General features: G+C 30.9%; 1 protein-coding gene across 1 annotated transcript in view; it reads left to right on the plus strand.

Moving 5' to 3' along the window:
* Positions 1-22,639, plus strand: part of LOC111691449 (ephrin receptor 1-like) — an 85,701-nt gene extending 63,062 nt beyond the window's left edge. The window contains exon 4 of the mRNA XM_023454284.1: positions 22,354-22,639. Coding sequence (XP_023310052.1) covers positions 22,354-22,639 — 286 coding nt within the window. The remainder of the gene's footprint in view (positions 1-22,353) is intronic.
* The last annotated feature ends 1,675 nt before the right edge of the window (positions 22,640-24,314 follow it).

Here is a 24,314-nt window from a genome sequence, read left to right on the forward strand (position 1 = left end):
TACCCCGCTATCCTATCACCTATCCACTATCTGCCTCTGACCCTCCTCGAACCTGCCTGACGCCCTGATGAACGCCAGGCTTTTGATCTATGGCTCCATGGCAGGTCCCTCACCTCATCCCCTTGCAACTATTCGGTACCAAAGACTTTGTACCCTAACCTCCTAAAGCCCAAACAGTATACCAGAAAATGGATATGGTCCCTTTCACTATATTTCGGGCATACAGGAACCTCCTCGATTCCTTTAAAGTTTAAATGTATTCCAAGTCTGCAGTCTCAATTTGTTTATCGTTTTTATATTGGAGTATCTCAAAGTAATATTAAACTGGAGAAATAACTATACTGTATTGACAGATGTCAAATTAAAACTTTTATTATGTAAATTGTCAATTCTGTAATATCTTAATTCATCGGGTTGCTATTCTCTCACTACTTGTCTTTGCAGGTGCTAGGAAAACAGTTTTAATACTTAAACTTCAATAAACTCACTTACCCGCACTTGGCATGACCACAATCATTGTTTTTATTTTTGTCGTTAGTTGTATGCTGTATCCATACAAACGTAACGTAACGTCACTTTTCTACCATTTTTAATCTATTTTTCTAAGGTTTATTGCAATCAGAGCTGGGCAAAATAATTTTAAAATGTATTTAAAATACAAATTACAAAATACTAGTACGAAAGTACTTTAAAATACTTAAGAACAAAATACTAATAGGGGGTCATAAAGGCTTGCAAAAAATTTATAAAATTTCCAGGGTTGTATTTAAAAAAAATGAAGTTGATGATGGTCCTGGAGAAACGAAACGGTACATATAAAAATTGATTATGCCATTCGAAAGAGGGCAAAAAGTTGTCATGAGAAAGTGTTCTTTTTTTTTTCAATATCATCTCAAACAAGGTTGAAATGAAACCAAAACGGATTTCCAAAATTTCGGTTTTTTACAAATATTTCGAAAATTAATCATGTTAGCCTTGATTTTTTAGAGGCATAATGTTGGGCCCCTGATTATGTAACTTATTTGCCCCCATTTAAGCTACTTCGTATCTCTTACCATTTCCGAGATCCCTGTAGTGAGAAGCTAATTTGTAACAGCCTGTATATTGAAAATATTCATTAACAGTATTTAAAATATTTTTGTGAAATATTAAAACAGAAACTGTAAAGATGTGACTTAAAAAATATACTGTATGTGCAAGGCAACCCAATTTCAAGATCATTAAAACAATTTTTTAAAATTAAAACCAGTCACGAGTATGGAAACAATAATTTTGATTTGGATTACTAAGAGGCAGAATATTTAATTCACTCAAAATTTTTTATTAGTTTATCTTAGAATAGCCCATTAATGATAAAATAAGTTAATTTTAAATTTTGATGATTGACTACTGACTTGACTAGTAATGATGTGACCTAAAAGGTATAAGAAAGAACAATAATAACATAACGCACATTGCAGAATGCAGAGAAGAATGCGCTATATCCAGGCGTGCAGGTGCGTAATATTTCTTTTAGGGCGTGTTGTACCAGTCGCCAATCGTAACAGGCAAAAAGTATTTGTTTTTGGTAGGTATTTTGCGTACTCAAGAGTATTTAAATTACTTTTAGAAGATTTTTAATACTTTTTTAAAATACAAAATACAAAATACAAAATACAAAATACAAAATACAAAATACAAAATACAAAATACAAAATACAAAATACTTTATTAAAGTATTTGAAATACATAATAATTTTGAGGTTATAACAAAAGTATTTTAATTACAAAATATAAAATACTATTTCATATTTAAAATACTATTTGGTACTTCTTTTGTTAAAATACTCCCAGCTCTGATTGCGATAGAAAAATGAAATTAAATCGTTTTGTAGTACATATATTAGATTCTGTTAACAAGATTAAAAGTAAAACTGTATCGTAATATCATATATATATAAAAAATCTTATACACACAGTTTTGCTTATCTACAGATTTCTCAAGATCTTCTGGATACATAATAATTAGTTTTTTTTTTCTGCAAAAAAATATCACCAAGAGCTTGTAACAGAATGTAGATATCAACAGATTTCTCAAGATAAACTGGAAACATAATAGTTAAAGGTTGGACAAAATTCTAGGTATTTTAGATGTGACCTTACGGTTTCTACAAAAAAATTCATCGAAAAGCATGTTGCAACAGAAATGTTTTCTGCAGTTGATCTTTTAATAATAAACAATTTTGCTTCATATATTAACTTCATAGTTAACATACAAATACTTTAGAGTACATACTAAAAATGTCTCTTTCCAGTTACAACGAGTAATACTTAAATTCCCTGTAATAAAATACAATCGTATCATTGAACAGAAACTAACCAATAGAATTTTAGCACACTATGGCGGCGTCCTAGAGGTAAATAAAAATGCTGTCAGGAATTGGCTATCCAGTTTACTTTAAGAAATCTGTGGTTTATATCTTAATTTATACAGATCTACAAGAAATTTTAAAATAGACACACCTTCAAATTATGTGATTATTAATCATTTTTGACATAAATTGTTAAAACCATAAACTCTTGAGTTATGTAGATTTTAACACGAAGGTAGCAAATATCTTTTGCATATTTATAAATAGAAGTAGATATACATATTTCATATTTATTACTAAAATTAGGAAATTTATATACACTAGATGTGAATATTTCTATTATTAAATATGAGCGTATATGGAATTATTTTAGATTTATTGTCTTCTCATACATTGTTTTCAATTTACAATTTGCGTAAATAAAATTTTTGCCTTAGTAACGTATATGGCGGAAAGCAAGGAAAAATGTAAATTACAGACTGTGTCGAATTTACTTATTTTCTTGTGTATATCGGGGAAAATTTTAAACCGGTGAGATACTGCTTAATCCATTTGTCTTACTGCGTGCCGCTGATTCCCATTTAGAAGGCAATGGTCTGTTTTGCAACCACAGTAAACAAAACAATATTGAAGCACCCGTCCGGAACAAACTAGAAGTTTTTTAAATAAAATTATTTAAAAGTATTGGTAACAGTATAACGAGAATTACGATTAAATAAGATCTCAACTCCGCAATGTCATAACCATGATTCCGTGTTATTACCTGTTTGAGTGATAAATGGAGTTGATTCTGACTAAAGTAGAATTGATAACAAAAATACTCTGAAGATCAAGGTACAGTTACCCGGTAAAAGTTTTCTTATAGAATTTTTATACGGTAAAAACTAAACTGACTTTAATTCGAGTAGCATATCCTATTATTAACTTAAGAAATAACAAAAATGGGTTGTTAGTGTATCTCGATGGAGCATTGTCAACATTTTCTGATGAGTTAACGACATATACTTATTTGTTGTCAAAAAGAATTTGTTAAGAATCGTGTTGTTAGATATGTTCTGCACACCTATACCTACCTATACATTTTTGTTATCAAAGAACATTTGCTTGACTTCATGTGAGAGGATTTTACAATACATATTTTTATAAAGAAATTTATTAAAAATAGAAATACTGGATCATAGTGAAAAAAAAAACAATTCACATTAATCGAGTCATATTGTCAATATTTTTGGCATTGTTTGCAATTTACATATAATTTGTTCTATTAATATTTATTACTTCCATTTACTAGAATGCCACTTAAAAAGCAATACTCAAAATCAAGGAATATCGTTTGACTTTATTTGATAGGAATTTAGTTGCATTAGCTTATCTTTAAAATAAAGTAAAAACGTATATAATCGAACTTTAATTATTTGTCATGTAGGTATTATACTACAATATTGTTTCAAATTAGTTTAACCCGCAGATTTTTCTGTATTGTTTTAAACATAAATAAAAAAATGGAAGCCCAAATAGAAGAAACATTGTAGAAAGAAATACCTACAGTACAGTACTTATTCTGTTAGGATTTTAAAATTTGCTATATCTAATACTAAACAAACATTTTTTTGACAGGTCGTATTTCTAGATACCTACTTAATATAATTGTATGAGTACATTTTTAAAAAATTTTTTCTTGTCAAAACAAATGGTTTGTTCCTTAAAATGGAAAAAGTATATGTGTAGGTATATTTTATCATTATTTATTAAAAAAGTTAATTAATATTATTAATTAAACCAATTAAGTAAACCAATTTCGAGTTCACTTTTTTATAATTGTCTTTATATTGCAATTTACTTTTCTAGATATTTAAATGTAGGGTTAAAATGTAGGTACCTACATAAAAAGTGTTGTTGAATCTCAATACATCCTGAATATAGAAACAGGAAAACAATAAAACTAAATTGAATACCCTATATCTTTTGCAAAAAATGATATAGGAACTCATTTGAAATAATTTTGTCATAATCATTTGTTCAACATCAGGTTTTATCGGAAATTAATTTAATTCGGAATTAGTTTCTTCAGATTCTACAGATTATTAGGTTTATAAAGTGTCAAAATTATGACATTTTATATATTGACGGATTCCTCATTAAAAATTTCTACTGGTGCAACAAATAAATGTACGAGGTTATTCAAAGAAAGTACTTAAATACATTTTGACTCAAGCCGGAAGTTGAACAAATTAATGGCTCACCGAAATGTTTCTAATATGTTCCTATATCATTTTGTGTTAAAAAAATATAACGTGTTTTGTCTTGAAACATTTGTTTTTGGGTTATATCTTTTCAAATCGTTTTTTCTATTTACATGTCATGTTTTAGATTTTTTTACATATGTTTACACATTGTACCATTAATATATTTTAATAGCAAAACATTAATTTACAATAGAAAAAGACTTCACTCTGTATGTACAGATTTTGTTTTTTTTTTTCTTAATTTTTGAAATGTGACAAAATTATATAATTTTCAAAACATGAGAATTTAGATATATTTTTTTAATTATATAATAAAACGATTGTAATGATTATACAGTGTCCGAGTTTTTTGTAGCAGGACTTTCACAACTTGTACTAAAAGTCCTTTAAAAATAAAGTTCATGTAAACATACATGTATAGATGTGTCGTTTTCGATTTACAATGTTCAAGTTTAAAATGAGAATTGATTTTTTATTCGTAAAACGAAATCCCCTTTTTAGACTTTGTTGAAACTTAGCAACTTTGTAATAATAACAATAATAATACTCCTTTTCTCACATAATTTAATTTGTCCTATTTTCTCCAGTGGCGCCACAACAAGATACCAGCTTGATAAAAATAGAAAAAAAATATGGTATGCCACTGCATTTTGATAAGTTTGAAATTTTTCTCAGATTTAACTATCAAAAATACAACTTTTTTGTTATTTACTTTTTTCCTATCTCGCTTTGTTTAGACAAAAATAAAACTTTTTGTTTATTGTAAGAAAAAAAATAAACAACACGGTATGGAAAAACAACTTATTGTATAAATAGACCTCAAAGGAGCTGTTCGAAATGCCCGCCATTTCGTTCTACACACAAATTACAACGACGTATCAAAGACCGCCTAACGTCTCTCAAATGATGTGGAGTTATTCTGAGAGCAGTATTCCGGATTCGTCGTACAAGTTTCTCTTGCGAGTTAACAGGCGTAGAGTAAACTGCATCCTTAATAAATCCCCAAACAAAAAAATCCAAAGGTGTTAGATCAGGCGATCGCGGAGGCCACCCAACTGAACCTCCACGACCACCCATCTCTGTGGATACTCTGTATTCAGAAAGTTCGTACCACCAAAGAACAATGGGAAGGGCATCCTTCTAATTGAAAAAACGAGTCTATTCTTTGTTGAAGAGAAACATCGTCTGCTGGGCAGTTAAAAATTCAAGAAATAATTGACCGCTTAATCTGTTGAGCAGGATGTAAGGTCCCAACAAAAAATCGCCAAACACTCCCATCCAAACGTTTACATAAAATTCTTGTTGGTACCCCATAGGTCGAATCAGACGTGGATTTTCATTATCCCAAACGTGGAGATTATGGAAATTTTCTACACCACGTCTTGTGAAACAGGACTCAACCGTCCAAATAATTTTATTAAGAAACTGGATTTTCTCTTACCTGATTAAGTAACCAATTACAAAAATTTACGCGACGTTGTGCATCTTCAGGTAGTAATGCTTGTACAGGTTGTAAATGGTACGGCGGATACATACCATTTTATCTTAAAGTTTTCCATATCTTGGTTTTAGATACATTTAATTGCCTTGAGGCCCGCCGAGTACTTAATTGTCGGTTTCTTGCAAACGTATTTAAAATTCGTTGCTCTTGTCTCCCACGTTTTTTTCCAAATTTGTTGACCTACTACTGCCCGGAACGGTTTTAAACCTTGGCTTCTAATCTGTTGGTGTATTTTTACAAAAACCGTTGGATGGGGTTGTCTTCTGTTGGGAAACCTTCTTCTGTATTCGCGAGCAGCACCAGCAGAGTTTCGATCGCAAAATCTATACAAATAATGCATGTCTGCATACTCTTCATTACTAAACTGAAAAAGCATTTTTATGAGAAACAGAAATGTATATTATTAAAACCGAAAACCGTCAATCGAAAAAACTTATTTGAAGAACGTCAAGAAACGTCAAACCATTGCTACAATAAATTGAGCAAATCTCGAACATATTCATGAAAATGTTTTATTTCTTACTAAATAAAGCGAGATAGGAAAAAAAAGTAAATAACAAAAAAGTTGTATTTTTGATAGCTAAATCTGAGAAAAATTTCAAACTTACCAAAAAGCAGTGGCGTACGATATTTTTTTCTATTTTTATCAAGCTGGTATCTTGTTGTGACGCCACTGGAGAAAATAGGACAAATTAAATTATGTGAGAAAATGAGTATTATTATTACAAACAAAGTTGCTAAGTTTCAACAAAGTCTAAAAAGGGGTTTTCGTTTTACGAATAATTCTCATTTTAAACTTGAACACTGTAAATCGAAAACGACGCATCTATACATAATATATGTTTACATGAACTTTTTTTTTAAAGGACTTTTAGTACAAATTGTGAAAGTCCAGCTACAAAAAACGCGGACACCCTGCATATTCAATATTGCATTTTTGGCAATATTTTCCAAATCTATATTATTATTTTATCACACCTAATATTTTGTACTGACTAAAAAAAGGTATCAAATTCCTGACCCTTATTAGTATTTGAACAAATTGGTCAATCATATGGGTATGAACAAATTATGTAAAAGAAAATTATTGGAATTAATTTGAATCGACTTTTAATTTTTTAAAATAACTTCAAAAACTACGACAATGTAGGTACACTGAAAGAAATGGGCTTATTAAACTGTTTATCTAGAATAATGTGTATAGCGCATATTAAAACTTTTATAACAAATATACAACTTATATCGTAAAATCATTGTCACTGCCTAACAGTAAAAATTTTCTACTATTTCTACTATTAATTTGTACGTAGATATTTTTTGTATTAGCCACATGTTTATTATCTTCCTTTGGAAATCGAATTAAACCATTTAACAGAATATATTTCATAAATCAGTGGTCTCATAATAGTGGTAAATATTGCATTAGCAGTTACGCTTTATTTATTTTGTAAACTCTAAGAACAAGTTAACATTTATAAAGAATACCAAATTTTTAATTCAAACTGGTGTAACAACTAGGTATATGAAAAACACCTTATAAAATTGTTATGTTCTGGTTAGTTATATCCACTATTTATTTAGCAGCATTCAATTTTGCAGAGAGGCTAAGGTGTTCGGATCCATGAGTAAAACATTTAAGGGGTAATTAAACTAAAATATAATGGTACACGTTTCTGACACCTTTCAAAGATTTTATTTTGCCATAACTTATTTCTCAGTTTAGTAATTTTTCCAAATTTGGTGCATTTGCTAACAAGTACCTTTGAAAAAAAATGAATCAGATTTTTCAATGATCTTTAATATTAAACTGTTCCCTGTTTGTTGTTTATGGTTATGGTTTATACTCACAAGCATTTTATATCCAATATTCACCTGTTTGTCTGCCACATATAGTATACAATGTTCTTATAATGGCATTTAGAATTCTAATAAAGAATTTCTTTCAGTGTAATCTGCTGACCTAAGGAATCATCACTATTGTTCATCTACTAGTTGAAACAGTGAGTATGCAGTGGTTCTCTCAATGACTGACTCAATAATTGCTTATTCCTCTGAGAAATTTGTTTTCAACTTGCTACAAACATATTAATGAAGAGAATGAACTTCGCATCACATAAGAAGGCTAGAATTATTACACTTTTCGTTTGGCAGAGAAAATAATAAATACCCAAAAAATCGGGTCATTAAAATGTGAATCTTGGTAGCGGAAACAGGAAGTTAATCTGCAACTGCACGTAGATATATCGACCGGTAGCCGAGCGGAACTTCCGGTGGACCGGAAACATAAAAAGAGACCGCAATTGCTCTTCGGCTGGCCGAGTCTGCTTTGACAAATAGATACATCACTGTGATTGCCTGCTGAATTCGACCAGAGTAGGTTCAAGGCCCATTCGCAGTCGGATTCCTTAATCCTGGTCCTTTAACTCCATCATTTATATAAAAGAGCCACTGCTAAATTATGTTGCAAACATAAGTTTGCCTCAAGGCACGGCCACCGTAGTATAAAATCCTTTTACTTAAGATGTATCAGTTTCTTAACCACTGCAATTAATTGATAGTAGTATAGTGTTCTTTTTGTTTGGATTTTCCCTACAGCGTATAATGGTGTGTGAAGTAATTTCTCTATTATTCTTATACAAAACATATTCATATCATGAATACTAGTGGACATTTTAAAAATTACAAAAAGTTGAATGATTGGTGGGCATAAGTTTCTAAATTGGTTGGTGGATATAATTTTCAGGACATATCCCTCTTATAAAAACAAACAGAGAAATAACTTTTTTGAGTAACCCTCCTATTACAAATGCACCTGGATGAATGCTTCTAGAGACCTTGCATTATCGCAGTATCGCTATAACGCAATATCTCAAGAATGTGTCATGTCTCGCGCTTGTTTGTCTTGTCTTTAGCTCCAAGAAGGTCAAATATTTAAAGGATTTAAATTTAAATACAGTTTCTGATCACTTACTCCAGAACCATTAAATATATGGATTTCAAACATGTAGGAAATTGATACCTACTCCAGTCGAATTAGATCATAAAACCTAAAAACTGAACAGAAATATTCGTATTTATTATTGTGACGGGGAAGGCTATATAGAATGATAATATCAAAAATGTACCTCGAAAGAAATAACGCTAAGTTGGAAAATTGCAAATAAGTACCAAATTTACGTGTTTTTTCACTTTTTTTACTGTCTATGAAAATCTAGAAGACCTATCGGAATATTAGTTATTTTATGTTGCAGGTAATTACATTACCTACAATTTAAGGTACCTAGAGTCATTTTTCACTAATTTGCTAATTATAAAATATAGGTCGAACGCGGAAATATAAGTTTATCAAATATTTATTATTGCAAAAGGCGAAGGCTGTTGACGAAATTCAACATATGTACCAAAGGCTGATCGTGAAATTGTTGCTCCAGTAATTTGTTAATTAATTTCGTTTGTGTTTTTTTTCATTTAATTTACTTTAATTAAATTACTAAACGTTCATTTAAAAGTTAATATCATATATATGATGTGGAAGGGTATGTAGAATGATAATATTAAAAAAGTAACTCCAAAGAAGAGACCCTAAGTTGGCAAATTGCAAATAAGCTGTTAACTGTAAAATAAAGGTTGAAGGCGGAAAAATCAGTTTTCGAAAATTGCGCATTATTATTGCAGAAAGCCACGGTCAATTCAAATGTGTGCCAAAGCGTATTCGATTGACCGTAATATTGTTGTTCCAGATATTTGTTAATTAATTTCGTTCGTTTTTTGCAACTAATTGTATAATTATTACTAAAAGGTTTTAATTGATCCAAAGAAACGTATCGAAGAAGAAAAATTTCAAAAAGCTAAAATTAAGTTGCCCTTTTACAATTAACAAAGTACGACGTGCAAAAGAGAGCTATAAACAAATTGTTAATTAAGCAAAAACTGCTCGGGAATTCGCTCTTTTTTATATTAAATAGAGCTTATTTTTACGGTAATTAAAAAAAGAAAAATCACATGCACCTCTTTGTTCCCAAGTTAACTTTTTTTATAATGTTAATTGTTAATTAACTATATGATGTTGGATGGACCGGGATTTTAGAGGGTTAAAGTTAAAGTTTTACATTGATAGTTCATGTAATAAACGCGCTAGCAGCAGTAAAAGTTAACGTTAACGTTACCTTTGCAGTTGAAATCGCCTAATATTACTCAACAGCCTCAACTTCGATGGTTCTAATTACTTTACATCAACATTTTACATGTTGATAGCTGTTCTGAGGGAACTGTACCTGTACCAAGTTTGAAGTCTGTATTCTTCAATGGTTTTTCTCTTGAATTATTTATAGAAAATTTTATTTAACGTCTAGAAGGCGCTTTTCTTTATTATAGCTGTTTTAAATTAATTCATGAAGTCACATCGTGAAGAAATTGGACAAGTGTAATGCACCAAATCTGCTGACAAATAATTCTTCAACAATTAGAACATGTTCTCATTTCCGTGAATTACTTCGTGAAGTTCAGAAGTACCAACCCAACAGTATCAGATCACTAATGACTTATGTTATTGACATATGTAAATAATTTTTTGGCGTCGTACTAGTTTTGTATTGTTTTTACTAATTTGTTGTTAACAAAAACTAATATTTATATAATATAGATAAGTGTCAAAACGGTACCACTGTTGTACCATTACAGTATGTCTCACTTGAATCTAGTAATAAAGTGCTGGCTATAACTAACTATTTTTCTTATGAAAATAACTTCTTTTACAAATATTGAGATGCTTCAAAAACATTTTGTCATAAAACCTAACAATTTCGTTTTAGTTTTACTCAGTAGTTTGTTTATTTATCCACAAACCTAACCTTAAGAATGAAATGAAATTTGAAATTTATTTGCTTCTTTGATTTGTTAGTAGAACTGATTCATGTGACAAAGAAATTCACGAAGTCTGTAACAATCCAAAATCAAACCGTTAAGGTGGCCATATGCCCGGACGAGAAATAGTGAAATTTCTGGCGTTTTTAGGTACTGAAATCTTTAAAAGTAAAACGTGTAGAACAAAAGTAAGCACAAAAATGAAATCCTTGACGTTTTGTTTATTCATTGTTACCATTTAAATTTACTCAAATAAAATAATAACTAAAAAAAAAGCGTTTGTAAAACATGCGTTTGCTGTTATTCTAACCCCATATTTTAAGAATTATTTTCACGTACTTATAAATAAAAGTAAACAATTTTATATGTAGGACTAAGCAAGTAAATGTTATAAGAATATTTATATGTGGAATTATATATAAAAAAGTTAGTATTTTCGTAGATTTCAGTACCTAAAACCTTGATGGTTTGATCGTTTTTTGCACCTGTTTATTCGTTTTACTGCGGCGTCTTTGAAAATACCCAGATGGCATGACATAACATTCCTATTATTTGATAAGCTTTAGATTATTCAGTTATTAAATGTTTGAAATTATTTGTCTTTGCGGAAAACACTATTTAAAGAATATGAGGCCCTTAACAAGTAAATTCGTGAATTAATTCATGAAGAACTTCGTGAATGTATTTATCAATAAATTGTCAATGTAAAGCAGCTATTAGTTTTTTTTTCGACAAGCAGAATCAAACCTATCCCAATGTTGCTGATGACTTTATACATCTGAAAAATTGTCAACAATATATGAATATTCCTACGAGTACAGAGTAAATCTAAAATAAAGATACCTAACTGGCAAAATTTAAGAAATATTTTTCTTGTAGAATTGTTCAAATAGAGAAAGGTACGTTATGTAAATTTCTAGAACTATATTTTTTTGAGATGTACCTATATAATTTTGAAATGAAATGAAATAGTATTTTGCGTTGTTGTTAGCTGGTAAACCCCATTTTGATAAATAGGCCCATATACATATTAAACAGTATATTTCTGTTAACTGAAATTAGAGATTACATGACAAACCACAGCTAATGGTTATTACTAATCGCACATTTTAGCTATGTATTGACGCTTCGCTAATTTTAATTTATTAACATTTACTGTATTACAAGGTTACAACCATAAATAGTGTTTCCGGTTCCACATGCACAATGTTTAGCACTAATTAATTAAACCCCCATAAATAATTTGGATTTTGTTACGTTTACGGGGTATTATAAATTCTCTGTCGTAAGGTTTCATTCCCATTGTTCCAAGGAGATATTTTTTATACCTACTAACATATTTCTATTCAGCAGCTGTATCTTCTAATACAAAAGTCAAAGTTTAATATGCGTAAACATAGAAATATTATGTTTATGACTTAACTAAAGAGTTTTTATCGGTTCGTAGGCAATACTTTTCCTCCGATAGTGAATATAAAAAAATAATACAATCCTTTCTTATGGACTGTGGACCTATCGTCTTTTGTTTTTGAGATACGGCCTGTATTTCAATCAAAGACGGTTTTTAGAATCGAATTTTAGCCACATCTTTTCAGAGACAAATAAGTTTTTGGGGGTGCTAAATTTGTCATTTTTGGTAGGTCTTGACTATGGCATTATCCAGGTTTATTTTGAGGTTAGGTCTTTTATAGGTATATTGTAATACGACAAAAGTTATACTTTTTTAGAATCACTGAAAATACACAACGCAATTGATTTTCAGAAAGTCAACCAGCTTCTATACTTCAATGTGCTTGGTGTTCGCAAGCAAAAGGGTGAAAATAAACTAAGTTACCTTGTCAGAATTTTGCCGCTTTAAATGGTATGGACCTTAAAAAAATAATAAAGAAAACTTACCTGTACCAAATTGAAATACATTGTGTACACAAAACCCAGAAACGTTAGGCTATTAAAAAACATAAAACACACCACAGAAATGAGACAACCCCCAAATCCAAAAGCCAAAGGCTTGTGCGGAAGGGGGCTACACTTGAAAAAACGCGGACAAACACCCATTATCCATCGACATTGCCAGTGCCGACACCGGGGATCGAACCCGGACCAGAGTAGGAAGCCTATCCGAGAAATGCTTGCCACCGCACTTTCGACCGACTGCGCTACCGTGGCGATTATTTATATTATTTATTATTATATTATTATTATATCTCATATATATATATATATGAGATATTATTTCTCATTTCAGGAATACTCTGTATATGCTATAGAACATGTGTTTACAAAGATAATGTTGTTTAATTTACAAACAACCAAAAATAACAGTAAAAGTTACAGAGCGATATTATAATAACATCTTAACATTAATTATGGTGAAAATATAAACACATATGTGAGTAGTGACATAAGAAAAAATTTAACATAATTCAAATTTGTGTTATGCAGAGTGTAAATAAATAAGAGCGAAAATTATGGAAGTGGTGCCTCGTTGAAAATTAAGGCAGGTTTTTTATGTAAAGAAAATCTCTCCGCTCACTCCCTGCGGACTTATGGATCTTGAAGAAAGTTACAAACATGAAATTACGTACACTTTTCCGACTATCGAAAAGATATTTACAGGATAATTTCTTGATCTTCCTTCAGCAGCAAGGGATAGAAATAATAATTTGCTTAACTTTTTTTCTATCACGAATATGGTCATTTAAAAGTCTTTTTTAGATAGCTTGATTCATTTGAAACAAATTTGATCACAAATGTTTTTAAATAAAAAAATACAAAATTTTGCTAAAAATACGATAAAATTAATTAATAATTAAAATTGAAAGAAATCTTAATTATAAACAGACCACCGTAAAATTTAATAAATGTTGGATCGTCTTCTACCATTGATCCATATATTCGGTTAAATATTTTGAATTATCGCACATGAATCCATTATGCCGTTCTTCAATTTCTGAATATCTTTCAAATTTCTCTTGTAAGATTTTAAATGACCATTTGTAAAAATCCTATAGGATTTAAATCGGGTGCACAAAGACGCCTATCTAGCTGGTCTTACAATATACAGGTAGGTTAGGTTAGGTTAGGTTTGGTTGGGTACATCTTCAGGAAGTATTGGAAATATTTGTTCGAATAAATAAATGTATGTATCTCCATTCAATTTAGCTGGCAGAAACTGTATGCCAGTTAAGTCTCCGAGAGCTCATCTAATCCACAAAACTGTTGTGTGTCTGATGAGATACAGTTGAGTCATGAGGATTTTCTTCTGCCAATATGTGGTTATTATGGTAATTAGTTGATTCTCTTCAAATCATTTTTGCACTATTTCATGTCATGAGATCTAAAACTTTTAAGACCATGATATAAACTACAAACTCAAATACAGAACTACAAAATCAAGCACCTTCTTGTGGAATACCATTAGTAAATTCCTTATAGTAGCTACCTTCAAGTAGTATTTAAATAAAATCTGTCAGTAGCGTCGAACAGTGATTTTTATACTTAGCTTAAGATATAGACTTGCTTCATAAGTTAAGACATCACAAAATAATCTTTGCGGTATTGGTAGATATTTACTAACAACTTTTAGGGAGTTACTACTGTTTAGAATTAATAGTAAAAAATACTTTATGTTTTTCTTCTCGTCAACAGTTTTAGAGCTATGCGCGCGCAGGGGTCGACAATCTTTTTGGTATTCTTAGCAGTTTTATGTTCGATCGCCGATGTTCTCAAAGCAGTCTATTTGCATTACCAAAAGTAAAAATATGTGCATACACACACGCTTTTGATTCAATCTTGACTTGCAATTTATTCTTTACTATTTTAGTTTATACAGAGTCTTGAGTTTGTAATTTAATATGCAGGAGTGCAAGAAAATATTTAAGTAAAGAGAGATTTATAAGACGTTATCACAATTTTATTGAAGGAATACGTCCAGTCGTCTACATGCCCACTTGAAATGAAATTTGATAAGGGTAAAGACTAAAGAAGACCATCTATCATCCTCACAAACAGAAGATTTGCACCCTCAGATACAGGGTGTCCCATTAATATTACGAAAAAATTCAGTTCCTATAAACCTATGTCCGAAAATGCTTCGTTTCGGAGATACAGGATGTTGAAATTTAGATAATTCTTAGGGTATTTCTGCTCATAGAGGCGCCTGGCGGCTAATGCATTACCGTTGGCAAGGCCATAAAGATAATGCATATCGCAAATTTCACTATTTGTGCAATTCATTTTGACAAGCAGGAATTGACAACTATACACAGTTCAAGCACATATTAAAATCAAACACTTAAGCCATTAATTTTTTGCTGGAAAACGAAGCAAGATATCAAAAAAAGTAAAGAGACCCGAAAGTTGTATTTTTTATCGCGTAATTAGAAATACATATGAGACCTAAGAAAAAGCAGTGACGTCTCATATGTTTACTTATTAATATTAACAGGAGTGAGTCCCCGGACGCCGCTGGAATAGATAAAATAAATCAAATTACGTCAGAAGACGTCTATTGTTTTTATAAACAAACATACCAAATTTCAAAAAAATCGGAATTAGGGTTCTCGAGATATTAGTAAAAACCTTGCATTTTCTCTAAATTTCAACATCCTGTATCTCCGAAACGAAGCATTTTCGGACATAGGTTTATAGGAAATTTCTTTCTTATTTTTGGTCAAGGGAACTCCTCTTGATTTTTTTCGTAATATTAATGGGACACCCTGTATAAACATCTACCTATAGTACTAGTAATAGATTATGCATATGAAGTCCATTTACTTTTACTTTTTTATGCATTATGGTTAATTGTGTTGTGAAAGGCCGTGTTATCATAGGTCCAAGAGAAAGAATAAGAAGGTAATTAAAATTTAGTAATTAATTTTTGTTTTACTCTTACCTACGAACCTGGATCCTGCTCGATCTACTTCCTATAAATGTGTTAAGATTTATTGACACACATCAGTGCTGTATCAGTTTAGTATGGTCGATCAGTGATGCCAATTTACACTCATCCGTCCATAGTCCGTCCGTACTGTGCTTTCAGTGAAATATCAGCAAGATGTCTTCTTTTACAAAAGTTGAATTGGCAATTATTAACATAGACCTATACGAGGAAGAGGAAGAAAACTAGATAAAAAACGAAAATGGGTATATGGACCAAACGAAAAAGGGAAAGAGAATATTTATTACTTAATATAAGAAACAATATCAAACAATAAAAATAAAATCGCCTTCTACTTTTATGTCTTTTACTATATCATTCCATATAATATTTTTAAAACTTGTATTCACATATTTTTTATGCAACCAATCACATAATTCAAGAGAATTCCGTATCGATTCGATTTTTTCAGTCCATTTTAAGCAACATACAATAAAAAAAATTGAATCGCATCATTTCATCAAATCAATTTACACCCTAAGCAAAAATATCTTATTTTTCACGTTTATGCTGAACTGACACAGCACTGATGTGTGTAAACCATAAACCTAGTAAACTACTGGACTCGCCCAACTATCATTTTGCCTATATAAACGGCAGTCTCACAGACGTGTGCAAGAGAGATAGAGCTAGTGCGGGCTTATGATGTAAACATACCTTTAATATTTCCTGCCTGTCATTTTCTATACTTTCCGTTGCTCCTTTCATGATCCTTGTACTTTGCGTTGTCATTTCAATGTTAGTTTCTTCATCAATTTTGAATTAATAATTCAGAATAGCCCAAAAATTGTCTTAGAATCTTATTAAAGGAAGATCTAGGTACTCTTTGTTACCAAATATGGATATGTTAAAGCAACAATTTTATAGAAAAGTTAGATAAAAAATAAAAATTTAAGGAAATAACACACATCGTCCTATTAGAATTAAAAAATAATATTTCAGACCTTCTTATTCTTGATCATGATTGTGAATTATCATTTTAGTCAGAAATTAAAATGAAATTCAACCAGGATATATTCATTAATCTATATTTGCATCTTAAGGATTGCTTTTTAAGTGGCCTTTTTATAGACGGAATTAGAGCATATTAAAGCAAATGTTGAAAATTTCTAATTCAAGATGTTTTTCCTCTCACTTTGACCGTTTATTAAAAATAGGTATGTACCAACTTGGTGTTTTATGAGTCCATGTTACAAATTCAGGGGGTTGTTACTTTGGCCATGTTACGTCTTAATGACTGAAGTCTTAATTTTAAAATTACTGATCTTCGGGATACAAGATGTTGAGGTTGAAATGTGAAAAAAATATCACATTTATTAATGTTTGTAGACTGATGAAAAAATTAACAATTTCATAGTGTAAAAGCAAACATTTTGTTGATTTATAAGTATGTCAACCAGTGGTGGAAATAGTACAAGATTCATTCATTAAGAATTCCAGACTTTCGCCACAGTTTTGAAAATTATGTAAGTGCATTTAATTGAAAACAGCATTTATAAGAAAATAGATTCCTTTCACTTCCAAAAGAAGCTTAGCACAACGGCCACAAAGTTAAATAAATTCAAAATATCTATAAAACTATATATTTCAGAAAAAAATGTGTACTTGTAGCATTCCATTATTCTAAATACAATTTTTTAAATATAGCCCAAAATTTTTAATATCCACGACAATGATATTTTTGCAATTTTAAGATTACATTATAGTTAAAATTATATTTCGAATAAAAAAATTTTTGATATATTTCATCATTCTACTGTGACATAAACTTGTTTTAAATAAATAAATAAATAACTCGAAAATAGCCAGGCTTCTCGAATAAACTGAAACATATCTTTTTTCATTGAAATAAAATTAAAACTTCAAGGTATTTATCCAATTTCCAAAATAATTCGTGACATCGAAGTTCTAGGGTTGCTTGTTTTGTTTTCAATTAATATTGTTAAGATGAACGGAATCTAGGAAGTTATTGGAGCTTGGGACATCATTTAAATAATTTTCAATTACGTATGACATTATTTTTCTTGACACGCTATCCATGCCTACTGAGCACAGTCGATGCTGAAAGTGAAAATCGATTTTAGCTCATGTGGGAAGTTTCATTTAGTAAAGGACACGGTTCCAGCACCGTCGGCGCACAATACCTTACGAGGAAACCAGTCGTAATCGGTAATACAAAGCAGATGCCGAAAAATAATCATTAAGAATGATGGGTAATTAAGGTCAAGCCTAATAATAATTTTAAACAAATCTGTGACATTTTTTTAATAATACAATATATTAAAATATCTGTTTAGGGTTTAAACTATATTTTTTAAACTTCGATATTATTAAATTTTTAAATAGGTTCGTATTGAATAATAAAATTAATTTCAAATATATTGTTAATTTCTTGGTCATCGGCAGAGAGTCCTAATTACAACTTCCTGATGGAGTTCTCATAGATTATTTTGACAGAAAATAATGAAAAACTGCTAAATTTTTAGTAAACGATGTATTAACTGAAGATAAAGGAAACAAGTTTTCGAGATAAAAGTGCTTTTTTATTTCACGGTATGTTAAACAAGAACTTCACTTAAATAACATGCATCAACTATCTATAGAGTGTCCTGATACTTGATACAAAAAAGTCAGGTACAAATAGATGAGGTCAAAATAATATCAGTTCTTCATATAATTTTTTTTTCTAACGGGCCTTCGTTAGTAAGTTACGGCCCCTCAAAGGTGAAAATTAAAAAGTAATTTTTATTTATAGCCTCTAAACTATTAACTTCAGCTTGATGTAAATTTGATGGTCAATAACATATGCGTACAGCTTGTTTTTGATGTTGTAAGTAAAATTTCGTTATGCCCAGAACGCCACGGACGGAGTATGGCCAATGGTTAACAGCCCAGAATTTTTGCATAGATGGCAATCGCAATCTGTCTGTATCAAAAATAAGTTCCCTGAAGAATTTGCCAACGATAATATCCTCTCGGTTCAAGTCGGTAAAATTAACAGTTTGGGAAATATTTGTGATTTTATCTCACAGTGCATATCGAGTGGCGTTTCCACCATTTCTGTTTTTAATTTTTATTTGGACATAATTACTATGTTAGAAACGTATATATTTTTAAAATAAGAACCTAGAAAATCTTATTGTCTGCTAATGTAATTTTCACTAACAAAATTTGACAAATACACTTTACACATAACACAAAATAGAAAAACAAAACAATAATAAGTTAAAGTTAAAAAAATAATTTAAAAGAAAGAAAACTACCAAAATACATTTTCAATATGGACACTTTCCACCTCCACGCGCTTCCTAAGTCTACGAATGTTATTTGTTTGTACACGAAAAAGCATTTCTGGGGTGTATCACAATGGAAATTAATTCTTTGTAGCAATTCGTCCCTTAGCTGTACTGGGGTTGCGTACACTAAACTTTTCAAGTATTCCGACGGAAGAAGTCCATCGGGTTAAAGTTTGGAGAACGTGATCGTCATTTATGCAAAAATTCTGGGTTGTTAACCATTGGGCATAGTCCGTCTCTGGAGTTCTGGGCATAATGAAGTTTCACTTACAATATCAAAAACAAGCTGTACGCATGTGTTATCGATCACTAAATTTACATCAAGCTGAAGTTATTTGTTTAGAACCTGTAGATAATAACTTTTTAATTTTCACCTTTTAACTTGTTAACGAAGACCCGTATGAAAAAAAAATTATATGAAGAACTGATATTATTTTGACTTCATCTATCTGTATCTTTTTGTATCAAGTACCGGCACACCTTGTATATGAGTTTTTTTCTTTAACATATCTCTCAATAAATACCAAATCATTGGACCACTTTGGAGTATATATTTTTTTCATTTTATTTAATTAACTTGAATTGTATAAGTATAAAAGTAAACAAATGGATAAAACTATTGTTTTCCAATGTAGATCAGATCTATTCCATTTGTATTTTGCATGTTTTTATTAACAAATAAATATACCTACAACATGATATTTGATATCAAAATGCATTTCTTCTCAATATAAAAATGAACTTATCTTTTAAAATTAATTCTGCGCAAAGTTAGTAGTCAAAATTTCGTTAAGATACAGACTTATCAGATGAGTTTACAGTAAAAAATAATAATATTAAGATGTGTGTATTTATCCAAACCCGTGTAAAGGGTTTTACCTAAAAATAATTAAGAGTGAACAACCTTTATTCGCGAATAAAATCTTCAGTTAGGTGTGATATTATGATCATTACCACATTCCAGAGGTAATAGAGCCACTTGATGCTTGTATTTTTACTCTTTTTACCATAAAATTGTATGTACAAAAATTCTTGTAATTGTAAACTTTTGAAACCATTTTCTAAATTTAAAATTGGCAAAGAAAACAAAATACTACCGTTAAAGGAAAAGTAAAATAAAAAGATTTGTGAAGATTATTAAGCCTTAATTGAAAAAGAAACATCACTTTTGATAACAAAAAATCAATTTTCCGAAACGGTAACTATAATAATTGAAATATGCGATATGTAGATATATTTTTTATTTGTCTATTTGTTTTAGTATGAGATTTTTTGTTAAGGTTTGTTTAATTATTTTTTGATATTTTTTCGCAGGTGGCAAAATATCAAAAGAAAAATTTTTAAGTATGTAACAAATAAATGCCGGCAGCAGATACCCTATATTGGTTCTGTTTCCCACTCCACTATTTTGCCACTACGTATCCTCCGTTTTGGACTCAAATTAATTTGGTTTATCTGTATAATAATCAAGAATAGATACTCTATTGACATGTGGTGAATGTAGACAAACTGCTGTGGCCGCAGTGTTTTCTACTTCTCCGTGTACCAAATGTTGCAAGATTTATAACATTCGCTTAAGAATCAAGTGATATTAGTAAGTAAGTAGTATAACCCATCGAGAATGTGATGGAGCTCATAGCAGTTCCTTAACTATTTCAGTCGAATTAGAGTTTGAACGTGAAGAAATTATAACAACACACACTGTCGGTGGATTACTTTTAAATTTTGTATTCATTGAGATTCGGAAGACCATTCAAAACTGGCATATTCAAGAAAAAACAGCATCTTCACCTAGACGTATCCGTAGAAAATTACATGAAGATGTGGAATATACTAGCGGTAAAGTTTGCGTAAGCTTTTGCACATCATAGAATTCTGGTGGCCAAAACCAAAGGTCAAGCCAATAATGGTACGTCATGACATACAAGACTTGAGGTTACATTTACCATGAGGAGGCTCGACCAATTGCTTGTATGAATGAGACGTACATTCATTCTTCGCACACCCATGAAAATTCTTGGTGCGATGAAAACAACAAAGGGTTATCTAAAAAGGACAACATTTATTTAACAAAGGTATTCAATTTGCGGATAACATGTTAAAAGAAGAGTTATATAACATTATAAAAATGTATAATCCAATATTTAAAATATATGAAGGCGAGTAAATTTTACAAAAGGTCATACTATTCTAAGACTACCACCAACCACTCTGACCTGAACTCTACCGAACTTGTTTGGGCGCCACTCAAATAATATGTCGTTAGTAAAAATGTTACTTTCACTTTGATAGACATAGAAAAGTTGTGCAATGAGTTTTTCAACACATGTACACTAAAAGAATCGTAGTCAATTTGTCGAAAAAATTGAAACAGAATGACTAGAACCTGTACTCGACCTGGCTATCGATCAAATTACTATAAGCCTTCAAGATGATAATGATTCGGGTGGTGAAGATAATATTTTTAAATCTAATATTAATGACAGTGAAAGTAAAGATGTTCAACTATTATTTTTATTCATATGAATTATATTCACCTACAATAAAAACTCTCGCGGGAAAATGAGTTTTGTCAAACTGTACATGCTCTCTTAAATATTTCAACTTTGGCTGCAATTGTATTGCGGCCTTCTTCTATTCGCCGTTTTAAAACTTGGACTGATTTTGCATACATAAAACGTTTAAGGTAACCCCAAATAATGAAGTCCACTATAAGGCTGGCGATCTAGGTGGCCATTGAATCAGTACACCACGTTTAATCCACTTTTCTTTGCAAGTTTCATTTAGGTGCTCCTGAACTAGCCCATGGAAATTATGAAAAAAAGGAGGAACCTCTACAAAATTCCCTCCAGACTGAATTTTTACACAGACCTACTTTGAGGTGTCCTAAACTAAATCTGCACCACAAATCACATAAATCACAATATGGCTACCCAAGGTATTGAAGGTCAAAGTTATTCAAATATTTCGCGTTCTATGCATCGGACATTCATAAAGGAATTAACTTATCTACAAGATTGGTCTCTTGCAATCTTTCCCAACACCTCTCCCTTTTCGAGAAATTCAAAGTTAAAGCTTCAAAAAACAAGTTTTTTCGCGATTATCTCGCGCCCATGAAATAGGAAAAAAATATTATGTTATCTTCTGCAATTGCCAGGTGTAGTTGCAGAAAAATCGGACTTGAAAGCTCCGATGCTTGCACCAATTGTCGGGGAATATCGTGTGTAAATACGAAACAGAAAATAATAATTGACCCGGAAGATCTTACTGCTGAAATAGATGATTTGAATTGTTCAAACATTATAACAACTAGTAACAATGAAATAAGCAATGCCGATGATGATGATTCTCATTATTATAATAATAATGATTATAATGATAGCGACGATGATAGTTTTCAGAATGAGTTGGAACTCATTGAAGTTGAATATGAGTTCGAGTAGGATTCATCTATCTAGAGTACCTACTCTATGTAATACCTAATCGAAGCAACCTTCATGTAAAAAAACGCGCCATGCATTCTACCTCGTGCATGGTGTGGAAACAGAAATATTTTTTAGAAACTGTAATTTTACCAATCTTGCAAATAATAAGGTAAGTCAATTGATGTACTATATAATGAAGACAGATATCATCCTGCTATTGATTTAGAAATTAAAACTCGCATTAAACATTCTAATAATCCGACATTTTCATGTAATAGTAATGACACATTCTATAATTTTCGGCGCGCGGATTTTCCTTCACTTTATGAAAATCTTAATAACATCGATTGGTCGCCTCTTACAGATTATTCAAAAATCGATGATGCATGTAAATTTATGTATGATTATATACATGATGTGATGGATGTTTGTGTTCCCAAAACTAAATTCCGTAATAGCAAGTATCCTAAGTGTCCTACTCGATCCATTATTAAAGATATAAATAATAAATTATTAGTTAGATAAAGTTATTGCGTCAATTTAAACTATCGGGTGATATTAGATTTCATAATGATTTTAGAGACCTTAGATGCAAAATAAAGAGAGACGTTGGTAGGTCATATAGGGAATACTTAAAAACAATTGAAGATAATATTAAAAATAACCCTAATAAATTTTGGGCATATATATCCAGTAAAAGGAATGACTCTAGCACATCCAGTGAGATGAGTTATAACAATCAGATATTAACTGACAGCCAAATGATAGTGAATGCTTATGCGTCGTATTTTCAATCTTCCTATGTAATGTCTCAAACTCACAATATACAAGTTAATGTGGCTAACATTGAGTCGGACAACATGCTTATCATGGAAAGCATTACAGAGGATGTTGTCAAACGAGGTTTGCGCAAACTGAAGCCAAAAATGTCCATGCGACCGGATGAAATCCCTGCGTCTGTGGTAAAGGACTGTGGTAGCACCTTTATTCGTCCTCTCACTATCATATTCAATTTAATAATGAAATCCAGGAAGTTTCCTAATATATGTAAAGTCTCACGTTTATGCCCTATTTTTAAGAATGGTGACAGGAGTGATATAACTAATTATCGACCCATTGCGCTAATCTGTGGTTTCTGTAAGGTATTTGAGAATATCTTGTATCAGTATGTCTATAACCATGTCAAAAATATTGTAACTATAAATCAACATGGTTTTATGAATGGGAGATCTACTACAACGAATCTCGTGTGTGTTTCTCAATATGTCGCGGATGTTCTGGATAATCGGGGGCAGGTTGATATTATATACACAGATTTCTCGAAGGCCTTTGATAGACTGGATCACAAAATTTTGATTGAAAGACTGGGTGGTTACGGATTGTCTGAAAATTTAGTTGATTTGTTTGTGTCATACCTGACTAATAGAACGCAATATGTACAACAAGGGGGGTTCAAGTCACAAGTAATAAGAGTACTGTCAGGAGTACCTCAGGGTTCAGTCCTGGGACCTCTACTGTTCAACATCTTTTTGGATGACATAATTAATTCCATTGATGTCAATTTTTTAATGTACGCAGATGATATGAAGTTATATACGAGGATTGAAACCTCTAAGGACTGTGAACGGCTGCAAAATGCTTTAAATTTAGTCGAACATTGGTGTACAGCTAATAAACTCCCACTGAATTGTAA

Source organism: Anoplophora glabripennis, unplaced genomic scaffold (genome assembly GCF_000390285.2).
Source record: "Anoplophora glabripennis isolate ALB-LARVAE unplaced genomic scaffold, Agla_2.0 scaffold277, whole genome shotgun sequence".
NCBI lineage: Eukaryota > Metazoa > Arthropoda > Insecta > Coleoptera > Cerambycidae > Anoplophora > Anoplophora glabripennis.